Source organism: Caretta caretta, chromosome 19 (genome assembly GCF_965140235.1).
Source record: "Caretta caretta isolate rCarCar2 chromosome 19, rCarCar1.hap1, whole genome shotgun sequence".
Lineage (NCBI taxonomy): Eukaryota > Metazoa > Chordata > Testudines > Cheloniidae > Caretta > Caretta caretta.
The window spans coordinates 12,171,592-12,188,101 of NC_134224.1; the positions used below are offsets into that span (position 1 = coordinate 12,171,592).

The 16,510-nt window shown below is 50.6% G+C and overlaps 1 protein-coding gene and 3 long non-coding RNA genes across 5 annotated transcripts in view; 1 reads left to right on the forward strand and 3 right to left on the reverse strand.

The window, feature by feature from the left end:
• LOC125624850 (mitochondrial peptide methionine sulfoxide reductase) overlaps positions 1-6,067 on the reverse strand; it is a 71,170-nt gene extending 65,103 nt beyond the window's left edge. Inside the window, exon 1 of the mRNA XM_048826136.2 lies at positions 5,932-6,067. Within this exon, the coding sequence (XP_048682093.2) occupies positions 5,932-6,052 (121 nt within the window). The 5' untranslated portion in view covers positions 6,053-6,067. The remainder of the gene's footprint in view (positions 1-5,931) is intronic.
• Positions 6,068-10,225: 4,158 nt separating this feature from the next.
• LOC125624851 (uncharacterized) lies at positions 10,226-11,872 on the reverse strand. Of its 2 annotated transcripts, none has more exons than XR_012665495.1 (2): positions 11,635-11,872; positions 10,226-10,647 (listed from the first exon to the last, which is right to left on the reverse strand). It is a non-coding gene; the product is annotated as an uncharacterized LOC125624851 (long non-coding RNA). The 2 variants fall into 2 exon arrangements; XR_007353405.2 differs by lacking the exon at positions 11,635-11,872 and adding an exon at positions 11,353-11,588.
• Positions 11,266-15,200, forward strand: LOC142069584 (uncharacterized). The gene is made up of 2 exons (XR_012665494.1): positions 11,266-11,372; positions 12,881-15,200. It is a non-coding gene; the product is annotated as an uncharacterized LOC142069584 (long non-coding RNA).
• On the reverse strand, positions 14,421-16,302 carry LOC142069583 (uncharacterized). Its single transcript, XR_012665493.1, has 2 exons — positions 16,153-16,302; positions 14,421-14,653 (listed from the first exon to the last, which is right to left on the reverse strand). It is a non-coding gene; the product is annotated as an uncharacterized LOC142069583 (long non-coding RNA).
• Between the last annotated feature and the right edge of the window lie 208 nt (positions 16,303-16,510).

Below are 16,510 nucleotides of genomic sequence, written 5' to 3' on the forward strand. Positions count from 1 at the left end.
CCGCTCACTGGGTCTCATTTTCTCCTTGCTGGTACTATCATCAATATCATTTAAATGATCGTTTTAATCCCAGCATGTCGCTCATCTCTGGCACCCTTTTCTCCAAGGACTGCAAAAAGCTTAAAAAACACCCAGTAAGCCTCCCAATTGGCCTGGTAGAGATAATAACGCTGACTCGTGACCCTTTTACAGCTGGGGAAACTCAGACAGACAGAGAGGGGAAGTGACTTGCTCAAGGTCATCCAATAAGTCAGTGGCAGAGCCAAAGGAAGACTTCAAGAATAGTTCTCCAGCCACTCAATATTCTTCCTACCCACAAACAGGAATAAAATGAAGAGACCCGATTCCCGGTCCCAGAACCATCCCCCTTCCCCCTCAAATCTGGGAATAGAAATCCAGACTCCCTGCCCCCTGCTAAAAATTGCTCATTACCTTCCCTCCCAGGCCTGGGAAGAAAACCCAGGCGTCCTGACTCCCACGCCTGTCTTGCTGTAACCACGACTTAAACGCACTGCCTTTCCTTTAACTTTTTTTAAGCAGAATTAGCCAGGATTCAACTTCTAGGAGTAAAAGACCCAGCGGGGAACGCCAAATGTATTTACCCGAGCTACAAAGAGGAGGTCAACCATCCACTCAGCCTCATCCCTGCAGAAGCCTGGATGCCCTCTATTGACTCGTGCGGAGAAATCCGCTGGCAAGGCTGGGCCTGCTTGCAGGCTTTCTGGATCACGGCAGGCCTGCAGAGCTAATTTGTCAGCTCCCTTGCCTGTAAGTGAGGACAACCTAGATCCATGGATTTTAGGGCCAGAAGGGACCATTCTGACCACTGACTCTAGTCTGACCTCCTGTATAACATAGGTCAGGAAGTTTCACCCTGTTCCCCCCGTATCAAACCCAAGAACCTGCAGTACAGTACAAGATAGAGATTCGTAGGCTTTATGGACAGATGGGATGCGGATCATCTTGTCTGATCTGCTGTTTAACAGTGACAGGCCATAGAATTTCACCCCCACCCCACTCCTACATCCAGCCTATCCTATCCTCCATCCCTACTGTTATGTCCTGGGGCTCTTCACACCTGGCTGGGTTCTGGTTCCAAGTCCCGCCTCCACCCAGCACTAAAAACACACCTGGATTCACCCTGGTCCAGCCCATCAGCTCGCATGCAGTGGACCCACGGCTTGAGGAGGGCAGGGTCCTGAGCTGATGATGCAGCCTGCTCTCAGAAGGCTCATCCAAAAGAAATGAATTACAAATATTGATTAGATTCTCATCCGTCTGGGCCAGGCCCGGGTGGGGGAGAGGCTGGGAGGGGGGTGGCGGGCATGGGGGGGAGAGAGGGAACCAGGAGGAGGGGGACAGTTAATTCAAAAAATGAATTGCTGCCAAGCGGATTTGGATCCCAATCAATCAAGGTCAGGGCGCTGCGATTCCCCGTCGATAGCCATGGGCCCTGCTGAGCCTGGGCCCACGGACAGGCGAATTGACTGGAAGGGAAGGCTCTGCCAGGCGGGGTGGGGGTGGCGATGTAGCCTTTGCCGACCTCCTGCAGCCTCTCATCACTTCCAGCTAAAAATACACATTAGACAATATCGGCACAACACAAACAGCCGCGTCCCTTCCCTTTCCCGGCCCCCTCCTGGGATTGGAAATAGATCGCTGAAGGGCAGAAAGACACAATGGTAATCATTGATGGGGGGATGGGGCAAGGAGAGAGAGAAAAAATGAACAGGGGAGAGACTCAGGGCCCCGGTTCCAATCTGGCTGGAGCCCCACGGCGTTATTCCTGATTTACACAGGCAGGATCAGGCCTGTGGAGTGTAATGCCAGGATGGTGGAGTCAGAACCGGTGCTGGCCCTTTAAATGATGCAATCTAGTGAATATGACTAATCTCTTATTTATAGCCCCTTCCATTTTAATGAGGCTCCCTGACACTGGCAGCAAACCGATCTCACCGCATCATGCTCAGACTCCCCGCCCCATTGACCGAGGAAGATCCTGGGCTCTGTAAGCGCTTGAGAGAGCCTAACCTCCCCCATATGAAGGCCAGGAGGGGCCAGAGGCTGGGAGGGAGTTACTGGGAAAGCCAAGGCAGTGGCCAATAGCTGGCCCTGCAGCTTTGGTCATTAGAATCGCTTTTGCTGAGCAAGGGGATGTTGAACCTTGGCTAGGACAATGACACTGTTGGACCCCATAGCGCTGCATGCCAGGCAATATCCTTGATGCTTTGTGAGCTCATCTAAGGGCCTGGTGGCAGAAGCAAGGGGAAGGGCCCTTGGCTTAAGGTCTCCTCTGAAGGGCAGCACCTTCCAAGCACTGCTCTGCAGCGTCAGCCCCAGCGACAGGCACCCCATGCATCCAGCTCCGCTGCAGCCACAGAAGTGGCCACGGAACGTCTGGCTGATCCCAGCTGCCACAGACGCCCCCCTCCTTTTCCCCCGAGCGGGCGTGACAGTCACAGCTGCCATCTCACACGCGGTCTCTCTCCCACCCAGGAAACCGCCTGATTACCTCCCCCCACTAGCCCAGGGGTACACGTTCAAAGGGATTCACACCAACCTGAGTAAGACGCAGGGCCCCGATTCCCCATTGCCTTGCCCCCTGGGCCCCTCGGGCAGGCCGAGTTTGCACTGGGATAAAGGATGACACAACAGAGGATCTGGCCCCGGGTCTCATTTGCCCCTGCCTGGTGCCTCATCTGGTCAACTACCCCAGTGTAAACGGAGTGGAAAATGTTACCAAGCTGGAATCCTCTACTCACTCCCCTGTCTGTGCAGCTCTTTCCTCTCCCATCCTGTAGCTGCCTTGTCTACTTCAGTCCTCAGCTCTTTGTCTCTCACTATGTGTACATGCAGCCCCTAGCACAGCAGGTCTCTGATCTCAGTTGGGGTGTCTAGCTTCTAGCATAACAGATATTCATCGGCTACTCCCTAGGTTTTCTCCTTCGGGAGCATTGCAGTTTGCAGAGTCTTTAATTTGGGTGGATTGTATTGCTTCTTTGTTAAAATCATTTGCAAAAGAACATCACGGACCAGATCCTCAGCTGGAGTAAATCGGCTTCGCCCTTTTGACGCCAAGGCAGCTGAAACCTGTTTACAGTAGCTGAGGCTCTGGCCCGCTGTATCCTCACAGGAGGGCAGCGCAGAGTCACAAAGCCCCGGGCTGGGAAGAACGGGTTGTTTTCAGCTTGTTCGGTCACCTAGTCGATAAGAAAACACTCTCCTTGTCTCCTGCTTTTTAAGGAGCTCCTCTCTCCTCTGCAGCTGCCTCCTATGATTTGTGTTTCCGTCTCCATTCACCAGGGGTTATAGTTATTGTGTGTAATACAGTAGGCCCAGGGTCAGTCAGAGCCCCCATGTCATATCTCATCCACTAGACTAGGGGTTGTGGTGAGAAGAAATAAGGCTTTATTTGGACTGTAAGCTCTGAGGCAGGGACCGTAGGTGAAATACTGGTCCCATTGACTTCCGATTTCATCCCATGTCTTTATTTTGTGTGAAGCATCTGGCCTGCTTTTGCAGCAAGGCTAATAATAAATTATCCCATCAGGTACAGTCACATGTCACCTTCTCCTGCACCCATTCCTCTCACCCACCTTAGCTCAGCAAAAGGCCATCACTGTCTCCTGCTATCCAGGGAGTCAGCAAACACACCTATGCACCTACCCAGCTATGCCCATAATGGTACCATACAATTTGTACAGGCTGGGGAGGGATTCCTTTGCTGAAGAAAATGCTGTACTCAGAAAACATTGCAGGGTGAGTTAGGGTCATTCAGGAATGTGATTTAAAGCGTTAATGTTGTTGATCAGATGGAGCATTTTAAAGATATATTTAATTGAAACCATGCGTCCTAGAACGGGTTTTGCAATCAGTTAACACCACTGCCGAGTTCAAAAGATTTGCTGTAGCGCACTGCAGAAACCAAGGCGTTTTACATCGAGTTTAGGTCTAGCAGGCTTCAGAGGATGCACATACCGCTCGTTATAAGCGCAAGTCTTGTTTATCTAGGCAGCAGCATGCTAGTACTAGCCGAGTGTATGCATACATCTCCTTTTAAAATACCTGAAATTATTTATCCATATGAAAGTGAAAGAATTTTATTTATTAAACAAATCAGTGATCTGTTTAGCGTTACTACACAAACGGGGGTGCAGTTTTTTATAGGCTAGAAATCTAGTATTGGGTTACAGGGTCAGAGTCAGGAAAGAAATTATATATTTAAAATGTATATATTTTGAAATTCCTATGCTACCAAGAGCACCCTTAGATTGCTAGTGCAGAAAGAATTTTGAAAATCTACTTTCCCTTTTATTTTGTCTGCTTTTGTTTTATTTATTTTTAATTCCAGCTAGATAAGACAATGAAAATAGCCCAGTTGATGTGGGGTCGATTTCACTTCTTGGTTCTCAGGCGGAGCTGCAGTGTTCAGGGGTTTGCCCAGACTGCAGGGGAATTATTTCAGCTCTGATCCTGCACTGAGAATTGGGGGTGTAGGTATACAAACAAGCCATTGTTTCAATTTAAAGCAAATTATGAAAATATTACTATTAATAGAATCATTTATTTTTAACAAAGAGTAGCATTTTCTAAAGCACTAAGCAACTCTGCTTCTGCAGAAGCCAAGTGCTGTTCAAAATCCTGCTCAAAACCAAATTATTCGGCCTAACTATTGTGTGGCCAATTCTCACCATTTTATCCCCCCTTTCATGATATTTGGTGGTTTTCTTAAAGCCCCAGCCCCTGGAATCAGGTGATTATATGAGAATCTCAGCTTCCATTTAAAAAAAAACAACAATATTGCTAGCCCTCATGAGTGTGGGGAAAACAAACAAACAAATCCCCATGAATCCTGAAGGCTCAAAAGGCAAATAAAAATAAACTAAAAATTATTTTTGTAAATCTCATGATTTTGGAGGCGGAGTGGGGCTGATTCATGATTTTTGAAGCCTTGGCCTTAGCAACACTGAAACCATCCATTTTAAATAGCTGAGTACTATGCAATTACTAGGACAAGACTCTAGGAGATGCTCATGCCTGTAGCATCTGGACACCCTGGGCAAGTTTTGGGTTGGCTAGCAAACAACATTCAGTTATTTGCATCTGATAATAATATAGCACTTTCCATTTTCCAAAGGCACCTGTCATTACCCCCACCCAAAGCACAGAGGACTGATGGGACTTGCCCAAGGTCAAACAGCAAGCCACTGACATCACCCAGGCGTTCTGAGCACCAGCCTCGTGCTCTCATGACATCACCCTGTTAGCTCTGAAAACAAAACCCTTAAACCAGCAGGTGCAGTGACCCCCTCACCCTTTACAACTATAGGGCTCTGGCTCAGAAACCAGTGTGTTCCCAGCACCTTTCCCTATTTCCCACCCCATTCAAGCTGCATTAAACCCACCTGAAGAGAGGCTGTGGCTAGCTTGATTCTTTTGCCTTTTGAGGAATAATCACAAGGTCATGTCTTCATTTGCCAGAGATTTACCCTCTAACTCCATGCCCATGATCTCTGCAGAGGGGCCTGCAGCCCATCCCTACAACAGAAGTTGTTTCTAATACCCAAGAGGGACTGGGGCCACCCTTCCCCCTACCCGCAGAATAGACAAAGGCCTTGGATGGTTAGAGCTGAGTGAATAAATGTTGCAGTGACATGGGGCTTTACATGGTCAGCAGCTTCATCTCTGTTTTCTATCTAACCCAGGGCCTGATCCACAGCCAAATGGAGTCAACCAGCGTCTTTCTAGTTACTTCAATGGGCTTTGGATCAGGCCCCGTGCTCCCCACCACATGTACCCTCCTGCTTCGGAATAGCTCGGATCCATTTTACCTGCACCCAAGTCCTGTGCGGAGCGACAGAAATTCCATCCGTGTGGTTTAAGAGCTGACTAAATAAACACCACAACAGCAAATCTTGCCCATAAACTCACCCTCCGCTGTTAATCTCCCCCTGATGCGCAGCTGACTCCCAGCCGGGTCCTTGTGATGGGTGAGGACAAAGTGCGAGGCTTGCAGCCTGCCTCCTTGAGCTAGTTCTCTGGTTTGTTTCATTTTGGGGGGATGACGGGCAGGAGGCTGCTCTGGGCTCTAGGTCTACGCACAATCTGCAAGGGTGAACCCCGCCGCTGGGCTGAGTCACTCACCGTGGAGTGCTTTGCAGAGGGGTTTGGTTTGGTTTGCTAAAGTCAATCCAGTGAAGGTGCAGGGCACTTGACCAAACCCAGCTGCAAGCGGGAGGCACCTTCCCCAAGCGCCCACTCGCTGAAACAGGTTAAATCCTAGGCTGAGTGGATCCCAGCCTGAGGGTCATTGCGTGCGGCTGTTTTAGCTTCAGCCTGGGCTTGCTTTGCTTCTCTTTGTCCGTTTAGTGATCGCTGGGACTTTTGGGGCTCCCTTTGGACCTGACATTAACATCTCCCATGAGCTAATCTTCAAGATTCAGGGGGAAAAACCCAAACCGGGTTCAGAGGCAGGGCATCCACTGAAAACCTGGGGCATCGTTATGAATCTGGCTGCAAGAAGCAGCTCTGGGAACGCGGCTCATGGGAGTTTAGAAACGAGAATCGGGTTTTGTGCAATCGCAGGGGAACGTTTTATTTAAAAAAATATATATATTCCCGTGAAAGAGCCGGTCTTTTTGGTGCTTCTGGGTTTCTGATTTCCGGGGCAGATTGCGGAAGATTGAAGGATATTTACTGGGGACTGAAAAAAAGCCACCCCACCGAACAATCTGCGACCGAGTCTAGAACGGGATTTATTGATCAAAGCAAAATATGGACCCAAGCAATGGGCCTGCGGGTCTCCTTTGCTGGGACTCTGGAAAACGGAGAGCAGGAGACGGGAAAGAAACGTCTTTCCCCCTGATTAAACTATCCCCAGACGAATGTGAATATTTCTCTGCGCACTGCAGACGGTTCTCTCTATTCAAATGAGTAACAAACAAAATTAAATAATTTCCCAAGACCGATCCCGTCCCATAAACGAATTTTCAGACGAGACTTTCTTTTCCCTTAAGCGCTTCCCGGAAAAGTCGCTTTTCACCGAGCCAGATCCCGGGCTCAGAAATAAAAAAACTGCAACAAACGCAACCAAAGCGGAGATCCCCCCCCCCCCCCCCAGCCCCACGAGAAGCCGGAGACACGCGGGCTGACTCCCAGCAGGGAACCCGTAGATTTTATATATATATATATTAATCCGACCTAATCCTCGCAAGTGGAAGAAGATTCTGAACTTTGAAATCTCTTTGTAGTAATAGGGATACTAATTAATAATTAATGTATCCTGGTAGCCCTCCTTTTTAATAGGGTCTGATTCAAATAAAAGTCTTGAGTTTCTTTTTGGTTTGTTTTTTATAAGAGCGGGGTGACAAAGGCCATGAAGCCGCCCAGGAAGTACAGAAATCAGGACTCTCAGTCTCCGTGCTGGACCGATCCCCGGGAAGGTCCCGCGGCCAGCCCCTCGGTGCGACTTTCCTTCGCGGGGCCCCGCGGCCGCACCTTTTGGGCAGGCGCCAGCGGCTGCCTCGGAGATTCGGACACTGCGGCCGCTCCAAGCCGGGGAATCCGCTGTTGTTGTTATTCGGTCCTGTCGCTGGTTGTTTATCGGGCTTGCTGCCGCTTTCATGGCCGTGACCCTTTACAGTGCGCTGTGTGCCTCACTCAAAGCCCGGGGAAATGTCGCCGACACAAGAAAGGCAGCGAGACACAACCCCTGAGGGCGTGAAGGGAAACCCGGGTGAATTCGTAGAGGAGTCTTTCCGGAAAGGGTTCAGTCCTTCCACAGGGTGACACGGCAGGCCCCGTTCATATTCATGCGTAGAGGCCAACCCCATAGTACGCTCTGGGAGTGCAGCTAAACATCACTGCGTGGGGCCACACAAGCGAGAGGGGTTTGGTTTGGTTTACACGTGAGTTTGTTTATCTGTTGTCCAGTTTTTGAGGACAGAATCGTTGAGGATTTTTAGTAAATGGGAATACATTTTTCGGGTGTGTGTGTTTTAATCGTCCATCAAGTGTTAGTCATCAGGAAGGAGATTAAATGGGTGATAGGATTTGCTTCCCTTGCCGCTGTGAAATATACAGATTTTTCCCCCCTCGCTCTCACACACACACCCGTAAAAAAATAAATCGACATTGCGAGGCTGCCCTCAGCTGCGGGGATGCCTGGCCCTATTTCCTAGCAAGTTAACAGATCTCAAGGATTGTTCTAATCTCTCAGGTGCATAAAAGGATGCAGGGGACACACCGATGGGTGGCTAGTAGGGTGAAGGATAAGAGGGACTGAAGCACAGAAATAGCCTTCGTGAAATAGACAAGAAAATGTCAATTTCGGCCTCCGGGATAACATCTAGGCTGAAGAAGGCCATTAGCGAGCAACTTGAAAACTGCAGAAATCTGGGTTGGTTTGTTTTGCTTTGTTCCGAAAATGGAAACGCTGTTTCGGTTTTGTCTTCATTTAAAAATCGCATTAAAAACGAGGATCCTTCCACCTAAGGCAAAACAAACCGACCACAAGCCATCACGTGCTAGAGAGACTGAATCAAAACAGAAAGAGATCCGAGATGGTCCACGTATGTCCTAAGGACCCTTCAGGGATTTAATTCAAAATATAAATAGAGTGGGAAGTATTTTTTCTTCCAAAGGCCGCACAGTAATTCCCCCCAATGTCCAGTTTCCCCCTCTGATCCCTGTGTGGGTCTGGTCTATCCGGCTAACTGCTTTCCCCCTGATTCCTTGCTTTAGCAAAATTCCTTTGCCAGAAGTAAGCCCAGGTGACACATCTCCCCCGGCGCTCTTCATTCCTTTGAAAAGTTACGTGTCAGCGAGGAGTTCCGCGCAGTTTGGGGCATCACCTCCGTCCTCGGGGGCGGGGGCTTTGACCCCCGTTACCATCCATGTTTTAAAAGGGGGCGCAGGGATGGAGGGAGAGCTGTGGGGTCTGGAATGGTCCCCGATTGCATTTGTGTCTTGGATCCAGGGCAGGTGTCTTGGATCCACCAACAATTTTGCAACAAACAAGGCTGCCAGAAGTGGCCCCTACTCCTGCGGATCCAACCGCCGGCGGGACATGCGCTGAGTTTAAGCCGTTATGCAGCCAAGCCTCCCCCAATGCGGCTTTCCTCCCCACCCCCTTCACTGGTTTCCTTGGCTCTCTGCAGTGGGTTGACAGGGACGCTCGGGGATGCAGGGACAAGCTTGCGGGGGAATTTGATGAGGATGATCAGCAGCAGCAGCCTCATTTCATCCCCAAATAGCTGCATCGGCCTGGTCCAAAGGGAACCAGCAAACCAGCCCTGGGGCGTTATTTGCCTTTTGAGCCTTCAGGGTTCAAACCAACCAACTCCCATGAACCCGTCCCGCCTCCGAGCAGCTGCCCGCAGCCGGCCTGAAGATCACCCCCGGCTGCCCTCTGGAGCGAGGTGTTATAGAAAGAGGAAACAGAGGCAGGGTTTTCCCCCTCCCGTCTCTAGCTGGGGGGGGTATCATCTGCCATATAACCCTATTGTCTACCCCTCGCCTGTGCCCCGGATCATCTGCCCTTCCCATTGCTCTCAGGCCGTTAAATAAACCACTCTGTTGCCCCCCCTTCCTCCCTCAATGAAATATTACAACCCCCCACACCAAAAACCCCTCCCCCTTCCCCCACCCTGTGCTCCCCCCTGCCCGGCCTGCCGATCCCCAGAGCCCCTGTAATCTGAAACGGCGGAGCCGCTCTCACTAATCCGGCTCTCGGAATCATCTGGGTTGATGGGGGGGGGGGGAGGGGGCGGGATGGGAGGAGAGAGGCAGAGAGTAAATTGTACAGCACAAGGCATCGCTCGCCCAGTCCGGGGCTGCGCTTTGGGGTGGATCGGGATTAGCCAGGCTGCTCCCGACAGAGCCGAGACGGATTTCTGGTTTCGTTCCGATTGCCATGGAAAGGGGTCCTGCCGGGAGCGGAGGGGGCTGGCTGGTTTTTTTGTACCCTTCAGAGATCACCTCGCCGCTGCGCTGAGACGCGGGGGTCCTGCCTCTGCCCCAGGTGCCTGGAGGAGACGTTTGGCGGGGCCGGTGTGAGGCCAGTTCTGGGCTAGGGCCGAGCAAAGCAAGAACTGCGTGACCCGGGCGCGGATGCGGTGCAGGTGGGAGCCGGGCAGGACAAGACTTTCCCATTGTCGTGCTCGGAGGGGGGCCAGCGAGCCCTGATTTCTCCCCTGCCCCCTCAAAGACTCTCCAATGCCTGCCCTGAATTTTATTTATTTATTTATTTTTGCATGATCCTTGTTTGTGTCCCCTGCAAAAAGGAAAACCGATCTCCAGCGGCTGCAGAGAAGAGGGATCTCCGGGTCCGGGGAAGGGGGTGGGGGTGGAGAATCTCGATCCCAGCACTGGAGAGGAGGAAAAAAACCCAAACGAACCAGCCGCGCTGGAGCCGAGAAGCCGACCGCGATCACACGGGAGACGAAGGGACCTGGGAGCAGAAGACCCTAAAGTGAAGCGTGGAGGCAGAGCCAGGAGTTATCCGCACCCAGCAGCAGCAGCCCCGGTCCCCGTCTTCTGCCGGAGGAGCCGCGGCGGGCGAACCATCCAAAGGAGCTTTTCTCGCTAATCCGGGGTGACTCCGGTTCCTTCTCCGCTCGGCTTCCGCTTTTCGTGTTCACAGCGGACCTTGATTTAATTTCATACAATTAAGGCACGCGGTGAATGCCAAGAGAGAAGCCGGACTCAGACGCCTCTCCCCTGGCATCGCTCCTCGGGGAGGAGATGGATCCTAACACCCGGGACAAGCCAAGGAAAGGAGGGTAAGGCAGAGAGCGAAGATCTCCTCGCTCGGGAGCCGGGTTTGCGCAATAAATTCTGTCTGTGCAGTTACAATTCCCAGGTTGTTTGTTTTTGCTCGATTTGGCCGCTCTGCCCTGGGCACCTCTTGCGCTTGTTGTGAGCTGGGCTCCGGTGACGGACAGGGATAGCCCGTGCGGAGCGACCCACTGGCCAGCCAGGGGCTCGCCAACCCGGGGGACATTCGGAGCGAGGTGCAGAGGATGGCCGGCGGAGGAGGCGTGTGTCCATGTGAACACACTGGGAAAGGGGCTGCTCCCTTCCAGGCAGCCGATCCCCCGCTTGCGGCATTGTCCTGTGCACACAAAAAGGGGGGAAATGTTGCTTTGTCCGTGGCGGGGCTGCCGTGTGAGGGGTTTGCTGCTGCCTGCCGGCGGGCGGCTCTACTGGGGGTCCCGGGGTCCCCCTTTCGCCGGCTGGGGTGGGGAGAACAAGGGGAGAGGTTAAGTGGGATTTTTTAAAACAGGATTTCCCTGGATTTAAAGCGCCAGAAGATGGGGACGCCTCCCGGGGGTGAGACCGACAAGAACCGACCTGTGTCCTAAAGCTGCCGGGTGTGTGTCTTGTCAATTGCAGTCAGCGGGAGCGGGAAGGGGGCTATTTAATTCCTGGGATTTAAGACCAACACGATCTTTGTCCCTCCCTTAAGGGAAACGCTAGCCGCGCTGGCTGAGGTTCCCTCTCAGCTTTCCAGCAGCCTGGGCAGGTTATTTTAAACCCATTGAGGCAAATGGTGTTAGCTGCAGCTTTCTGGGGGCTGGGGTTCCCCCCGCACCCCTTCTCTCAGAAATCCTTACCACGAGCAGCGAGACGTACCTCTCAAGTCGGGGGGGGGGGGGGATAGTCCCAGAAAGCTGCTCCTGCTCTCCGGGGTTTAGGAGAGGCAGCTCTCGGAAAGGAGCCTGTCATCCGGGGTGCCCTGGCTCCATGGTTCCCCAGACCTTTCACCTTCTCAAGGACAGAATGACGGGGGGAAATCTCCCTGGTTGGGGTGAGTCAAGGCCAGAATCACACAGCTGAACCGGGCTGGGTTCAGCCACGGACCGGATTTAAATGGCTGGTATCCCAGCAGCGCCCCCCCCTCCCCTCCCCCCCCCCAACCCACACACCTCTCCCCTACACTCAGGGGCACCAACAGGCAAAGAGAAAAGGAGGACTTGGGGCACCTTAGAGACTAACCAATTTATTTGAGCATGAGCTTTCCTGAGCTACAGCTCACTTCATGGCTGCATACTGTGGAAAATACAGTGGGGAGATTTATATACACACAGAACATGAAACAATGGGTGCTGGTAATAGCTCATCTTAAGTGATCACTCTCCTCCCAGTGTGTATGGTAACACCCATGGTTTCATGTTCTCTGTGTATATAAATCTCCCCACTGTATTTTCCACAGTATGCATCCAATGCAGTGAGCTGTAGCTCACGAAAGCTCATGCTCAAATAAATTGGTTAGTCGCTAAGGTGCCACAAGTCCTCCTTTTCTTGTTGCGGATACAGACTAACACGGCTGTTACTCTGAAACAGGCAAAGAAACTCTCTCTTTCTCGGGGCTTGTCTTCACAGGGCCAGCTGGGAAAATTAATCCAAATTAAGGCCCATGTGAAGTGGATTAAACGAAACCCAGTTAAGGCCACTTTAATTCTGCATAACAGCATCCTCACAGGGATTTAAGGTGGTTTCACTAAATGCCCTCAACTTCACACCTTTAGTGAATTTGGATTAGATGACCCCCATGTAGACAAGCCATCCATAAATACACTCATCACTGCAGCCACACATATGGATTCACAGCCGCCCACCCTATGAAATGCACATGAAAATTCACATGCACACACACAGATTCCTAGCCCCTCATCTGTACACACTCACACCTGCAAACACAGCCATGCATGTACCTGTGACCTTGACCAGCCCTACAAAAAATGACTGGTGGGTCCCTGCCCCCCCTCCTTGACTAACAAGGGGTTTGAGCATGTTTCAGTGGAAAGTTTTTAACAAAAAACCCTGTTCTTTTGTCTGTTTGCATCGGTCTCTCTTACCCTGTGACTTTTATTTATAGGACTCTTCCAAGAAAGGGAAAGAAGAAGCTAAAAGACAGAAAAACAGCATTGGACTTAAACATAAGGGGTGAAATCCTGGCCCCCTAGAAGCAAAATTTCCATTGCCTTCAATGGAACCAGGAGTTTACCCAGCAGTGGGTGAAAATGAGCAAATGCCCACTGCCATTAGACGTAGTTCATGGCAGGGTAGAGCCTGATGACCAAATGATGGAGCGCAGAGGGGGCCTGATTCGCCAAACACTGGTACAGCCGAGAGTGCAAAAACACCAAGGCCCAGTCTGATCTGCTGGCATTGGGTACATACATTGAGCCAGCGTCAGTGACTGTGCCGGGGCAGGCCAAGGGTGACTCACCACCCCACTGGGGCTTTATTTACTTAGTGGTGTTTCTGACCCAAAAGCCCCTACAAAGGCTCCCAGGAATGAGGTTTGGATCAGGCCTTGATGAGGGTCATTAAGGAATGCGGCAATTCTGTAAATGACTTTGCCGGTGCCCCTTTGGAATGCAAAGTGCAGGTTTTTAAGGTTGTGATTTTGCTCAGGAAAAATAAATGCCTCTTCCCACACCCCCCAGTTTAGCAGGTGACCATCTTCAGATCCTAGGCAAGGCAGAGCTGAGTGCTACCTTTCTCCCTGCATTTCACAGGCATCTCGTCTTTAATCCTGCTGCTGGTTTCTTGAGAACTGCGTTTGTTTCCTGTCATTCAGTATTTCCAGCCACCCCATTGCCTTTGAAGTAGAGTTAAAATCTAATGGACCTCACTTGTGGGTGTGTAGGCCCCAGCCAATTTAAATTGCTAAGAGACCCCACAAATATTTTTATCCTACTGCTAAGGAAATTCATTATAATAAAGCAGCCAGGCAGGTGTCAGGCTAGCTCCAGCCTTAGAGATGGAGTGGCAGCTCATTATAAGCCTTAACAGGCATTTTTCTGATATAGGGCTAATTTGATGGTAGGCCATTAGGAAAGTACACCTGGGTAAGGTCACTCATTCTTGACCCCCAGGAGAGGGGGCCAAAGGTCTGCTGCCAGCCAGTCCTGCTCAAGCTGTAGAAGGATTATAATGTGATTGATCAGCCGGTCCATTTTTTTCATAGCTAAACTGATGGCACAAGGCAACACCAGGGAACTATTCCCCTTGAGCTATTCAGCACTAGGCTGAAGCAGGGAGAGCATCCTCAGGAGACTGATCCATCGCCCATTGAAGTCAGTGGGAGTCTGCATATGATGTCAATCACCAGTGGATCAGGCCCCAAACACTAGACCCCTGAAGACTTTAATAAGAGTTTATTTTTTTGAAATAGAAATGTTTTTTTTTTTAAATTGGAACTTCACCTCTCCTGCCCTGTATCCCAAATCAGGCTGCAGTTCTGTTACGGAGAAGACCCTGCATTTTTCCACACATGCGAAAAAATCAATTGGACATTGGTGATCAGCTCTTAACAGAAACAGGACAGCACTGCTCAGCCATGGGCTAAGAGGATGGGAAAGGCGGGTTACTTGTCAGTGTTAAGTAACAAACAGTGACAAGTTCAAATCTTTCCAAAGAAGAGATTTTCTGTTTAGAGAGACCTTCACTGAGGGCTGATAAACAGGCAGACACACAAACCATACAATGGCTTAAGGGGCCTTCTTCAAAGCCCACTCAGGTCAAAGGGAGTCTTCCATTCCCGCTCTATTCCTCTGGTGCTCAGCTTTCTCATCTTTCCTTAGGGTGTTTCGCTCCTTTCCTCTCTTCTACCAGGCTCCAGCATGGAGTTTTCCTACAAGTTCTTAATTGATGAAGGAACAAAAAAAAAAAAACAAAAAACCAGAAGTGTTTCCTCCCCCCTCAAAGCTGGAGGATGGAAATGGGAAATTGACAAGGAAGGTTAGAAGGCCCTTTCACCAAGATCTCCGCACACACCTCACTGAGGCCCCAAGTGCAATGAAAGTGGCTGATCAAGGCTGGTTGGTAGCAGCCAAATTCAATACATTGCAATATCAAGGAGGCTGTTGAGCAGAGGCTAAGCCTACAAAATCAAGGAAAAGAGAAAAATCCATGTGCCTCCAAGATCCTTGTTAAGTGTCACTTGCTGCCCCCCTTGCAGTCTGTGGCAAAACACCTGCTGGCCAATGGAGCAGGCCCCAAGTGCCAGAGAGAGCCTGTTCGACCCCTTGCCAACAGTCCCATACAATGAGGCCAACATCCATCATAGACTTTGAGCTTTATTCTTCATATTATGTTAAATACAAACCAAACCCAGCTCCTGGGCTGATCCAAAGCCCATGGCAGTCCTCAGAAGGACTCCTGATGACTGTAGGCCCTTTGTTACTGAATTAACTGCTGCTTCCATTGGTTACTTCTGTGGCCAATGGTAGCCTGTGGCAACAAACCTCCGAGCCACAGACGTGGGCTCATGCTACCTCACTAAGTGCTGAAGACCACCCCCACACTCACCCCAGGTTTCAGAGCCCCAAGTGAGGCCTGAGGTGCAGCGTTTACACAGCTGTTTTCAGTGCAGAAGCACAGGACGGGTGAGCCTGAGCCTGCATTAACATCCCCCTAGAATTCGGTGGCGAAACTCCCCTTGAGCTGGCTGGCAGGAGGATGGGGCCATAACGTGTCAGAGGTGCAGAAATTGAGTGTCACGTGTCAGGTTTCTCCTGCCCTGGCTCTTTCTATCCCACTCTGTACCATGAGATTTCATGTGTGATTCTGAGAACAAACCAAAGCCCACGAAACCACATGCCCAAAGTACAGATGCTCTGAGAAGTTCAAGAGTTGGCCTTTTGTTCAGGCAGATTAATATTTTTACCTTTTCCATACTCCCCTGATGCTCCCTCGACATTGGCTAAACAAACTAGCTAACATGGATCAATGATGGGACCCAAACCCTGAACCTTCAGTGATCAAAGCCTCAGCCTATACTGCTTGAGTTAAAAGGACAAAGGGCCAGATTTGAAAGGTATTTAGGTGTCTAAAGATGCAGATCAGCACCTAGGCAGTTTCAGGGTTTCTCAATGACCAGTCCGAGGACCAGCCCAGTCCCAGGAGATCTCCCTGACACAGTTTAGGAAGACAGCAAGCCAGTCCCTGGTATCCAAAAGGCTGAGAAACCCTGCTCTAGAAAACACCATTAGGTGCCCACCTGCAAATATATTTGAAAATTCATCCTTAAGACTCCTAAGCAGAGAAATTAGCTCTCAATTACTTTTTAATGTGAATCAGTCACTAGAGGGCAACGGAGACTCTCATTCTCCTAGCATAGGTTATAAACACAGTACTTACTAAGCAAGGCATCGTCTCCTGACCTCAGCATTCCATCTTGGGGGACACCATAGGAGCATCTGTTCTTCTCGGCATGAGCCTGCAGGTCTGGAGGAAGCAAAGGGAAGATGCTCAACCTGGGAAATGGGTCAAACATGGGGTACATTTCCTCCAGACAGTTACTGGCACCTGGCCTGTGGTCTGAGCACTCATGACTTACCAGGAAACAACACCTCACACTTTACATTTGCAAAGCACAAGGCAAACTAAGGACCCAGTCTCCTGTCCACTGAAAGCAATAGCAAAACTCGTATTGACTTCTATGGGGTGGTCAGGGCTTGAAGGGCAGAGCACCCACAGCTCCTATAAGGTGCTAATT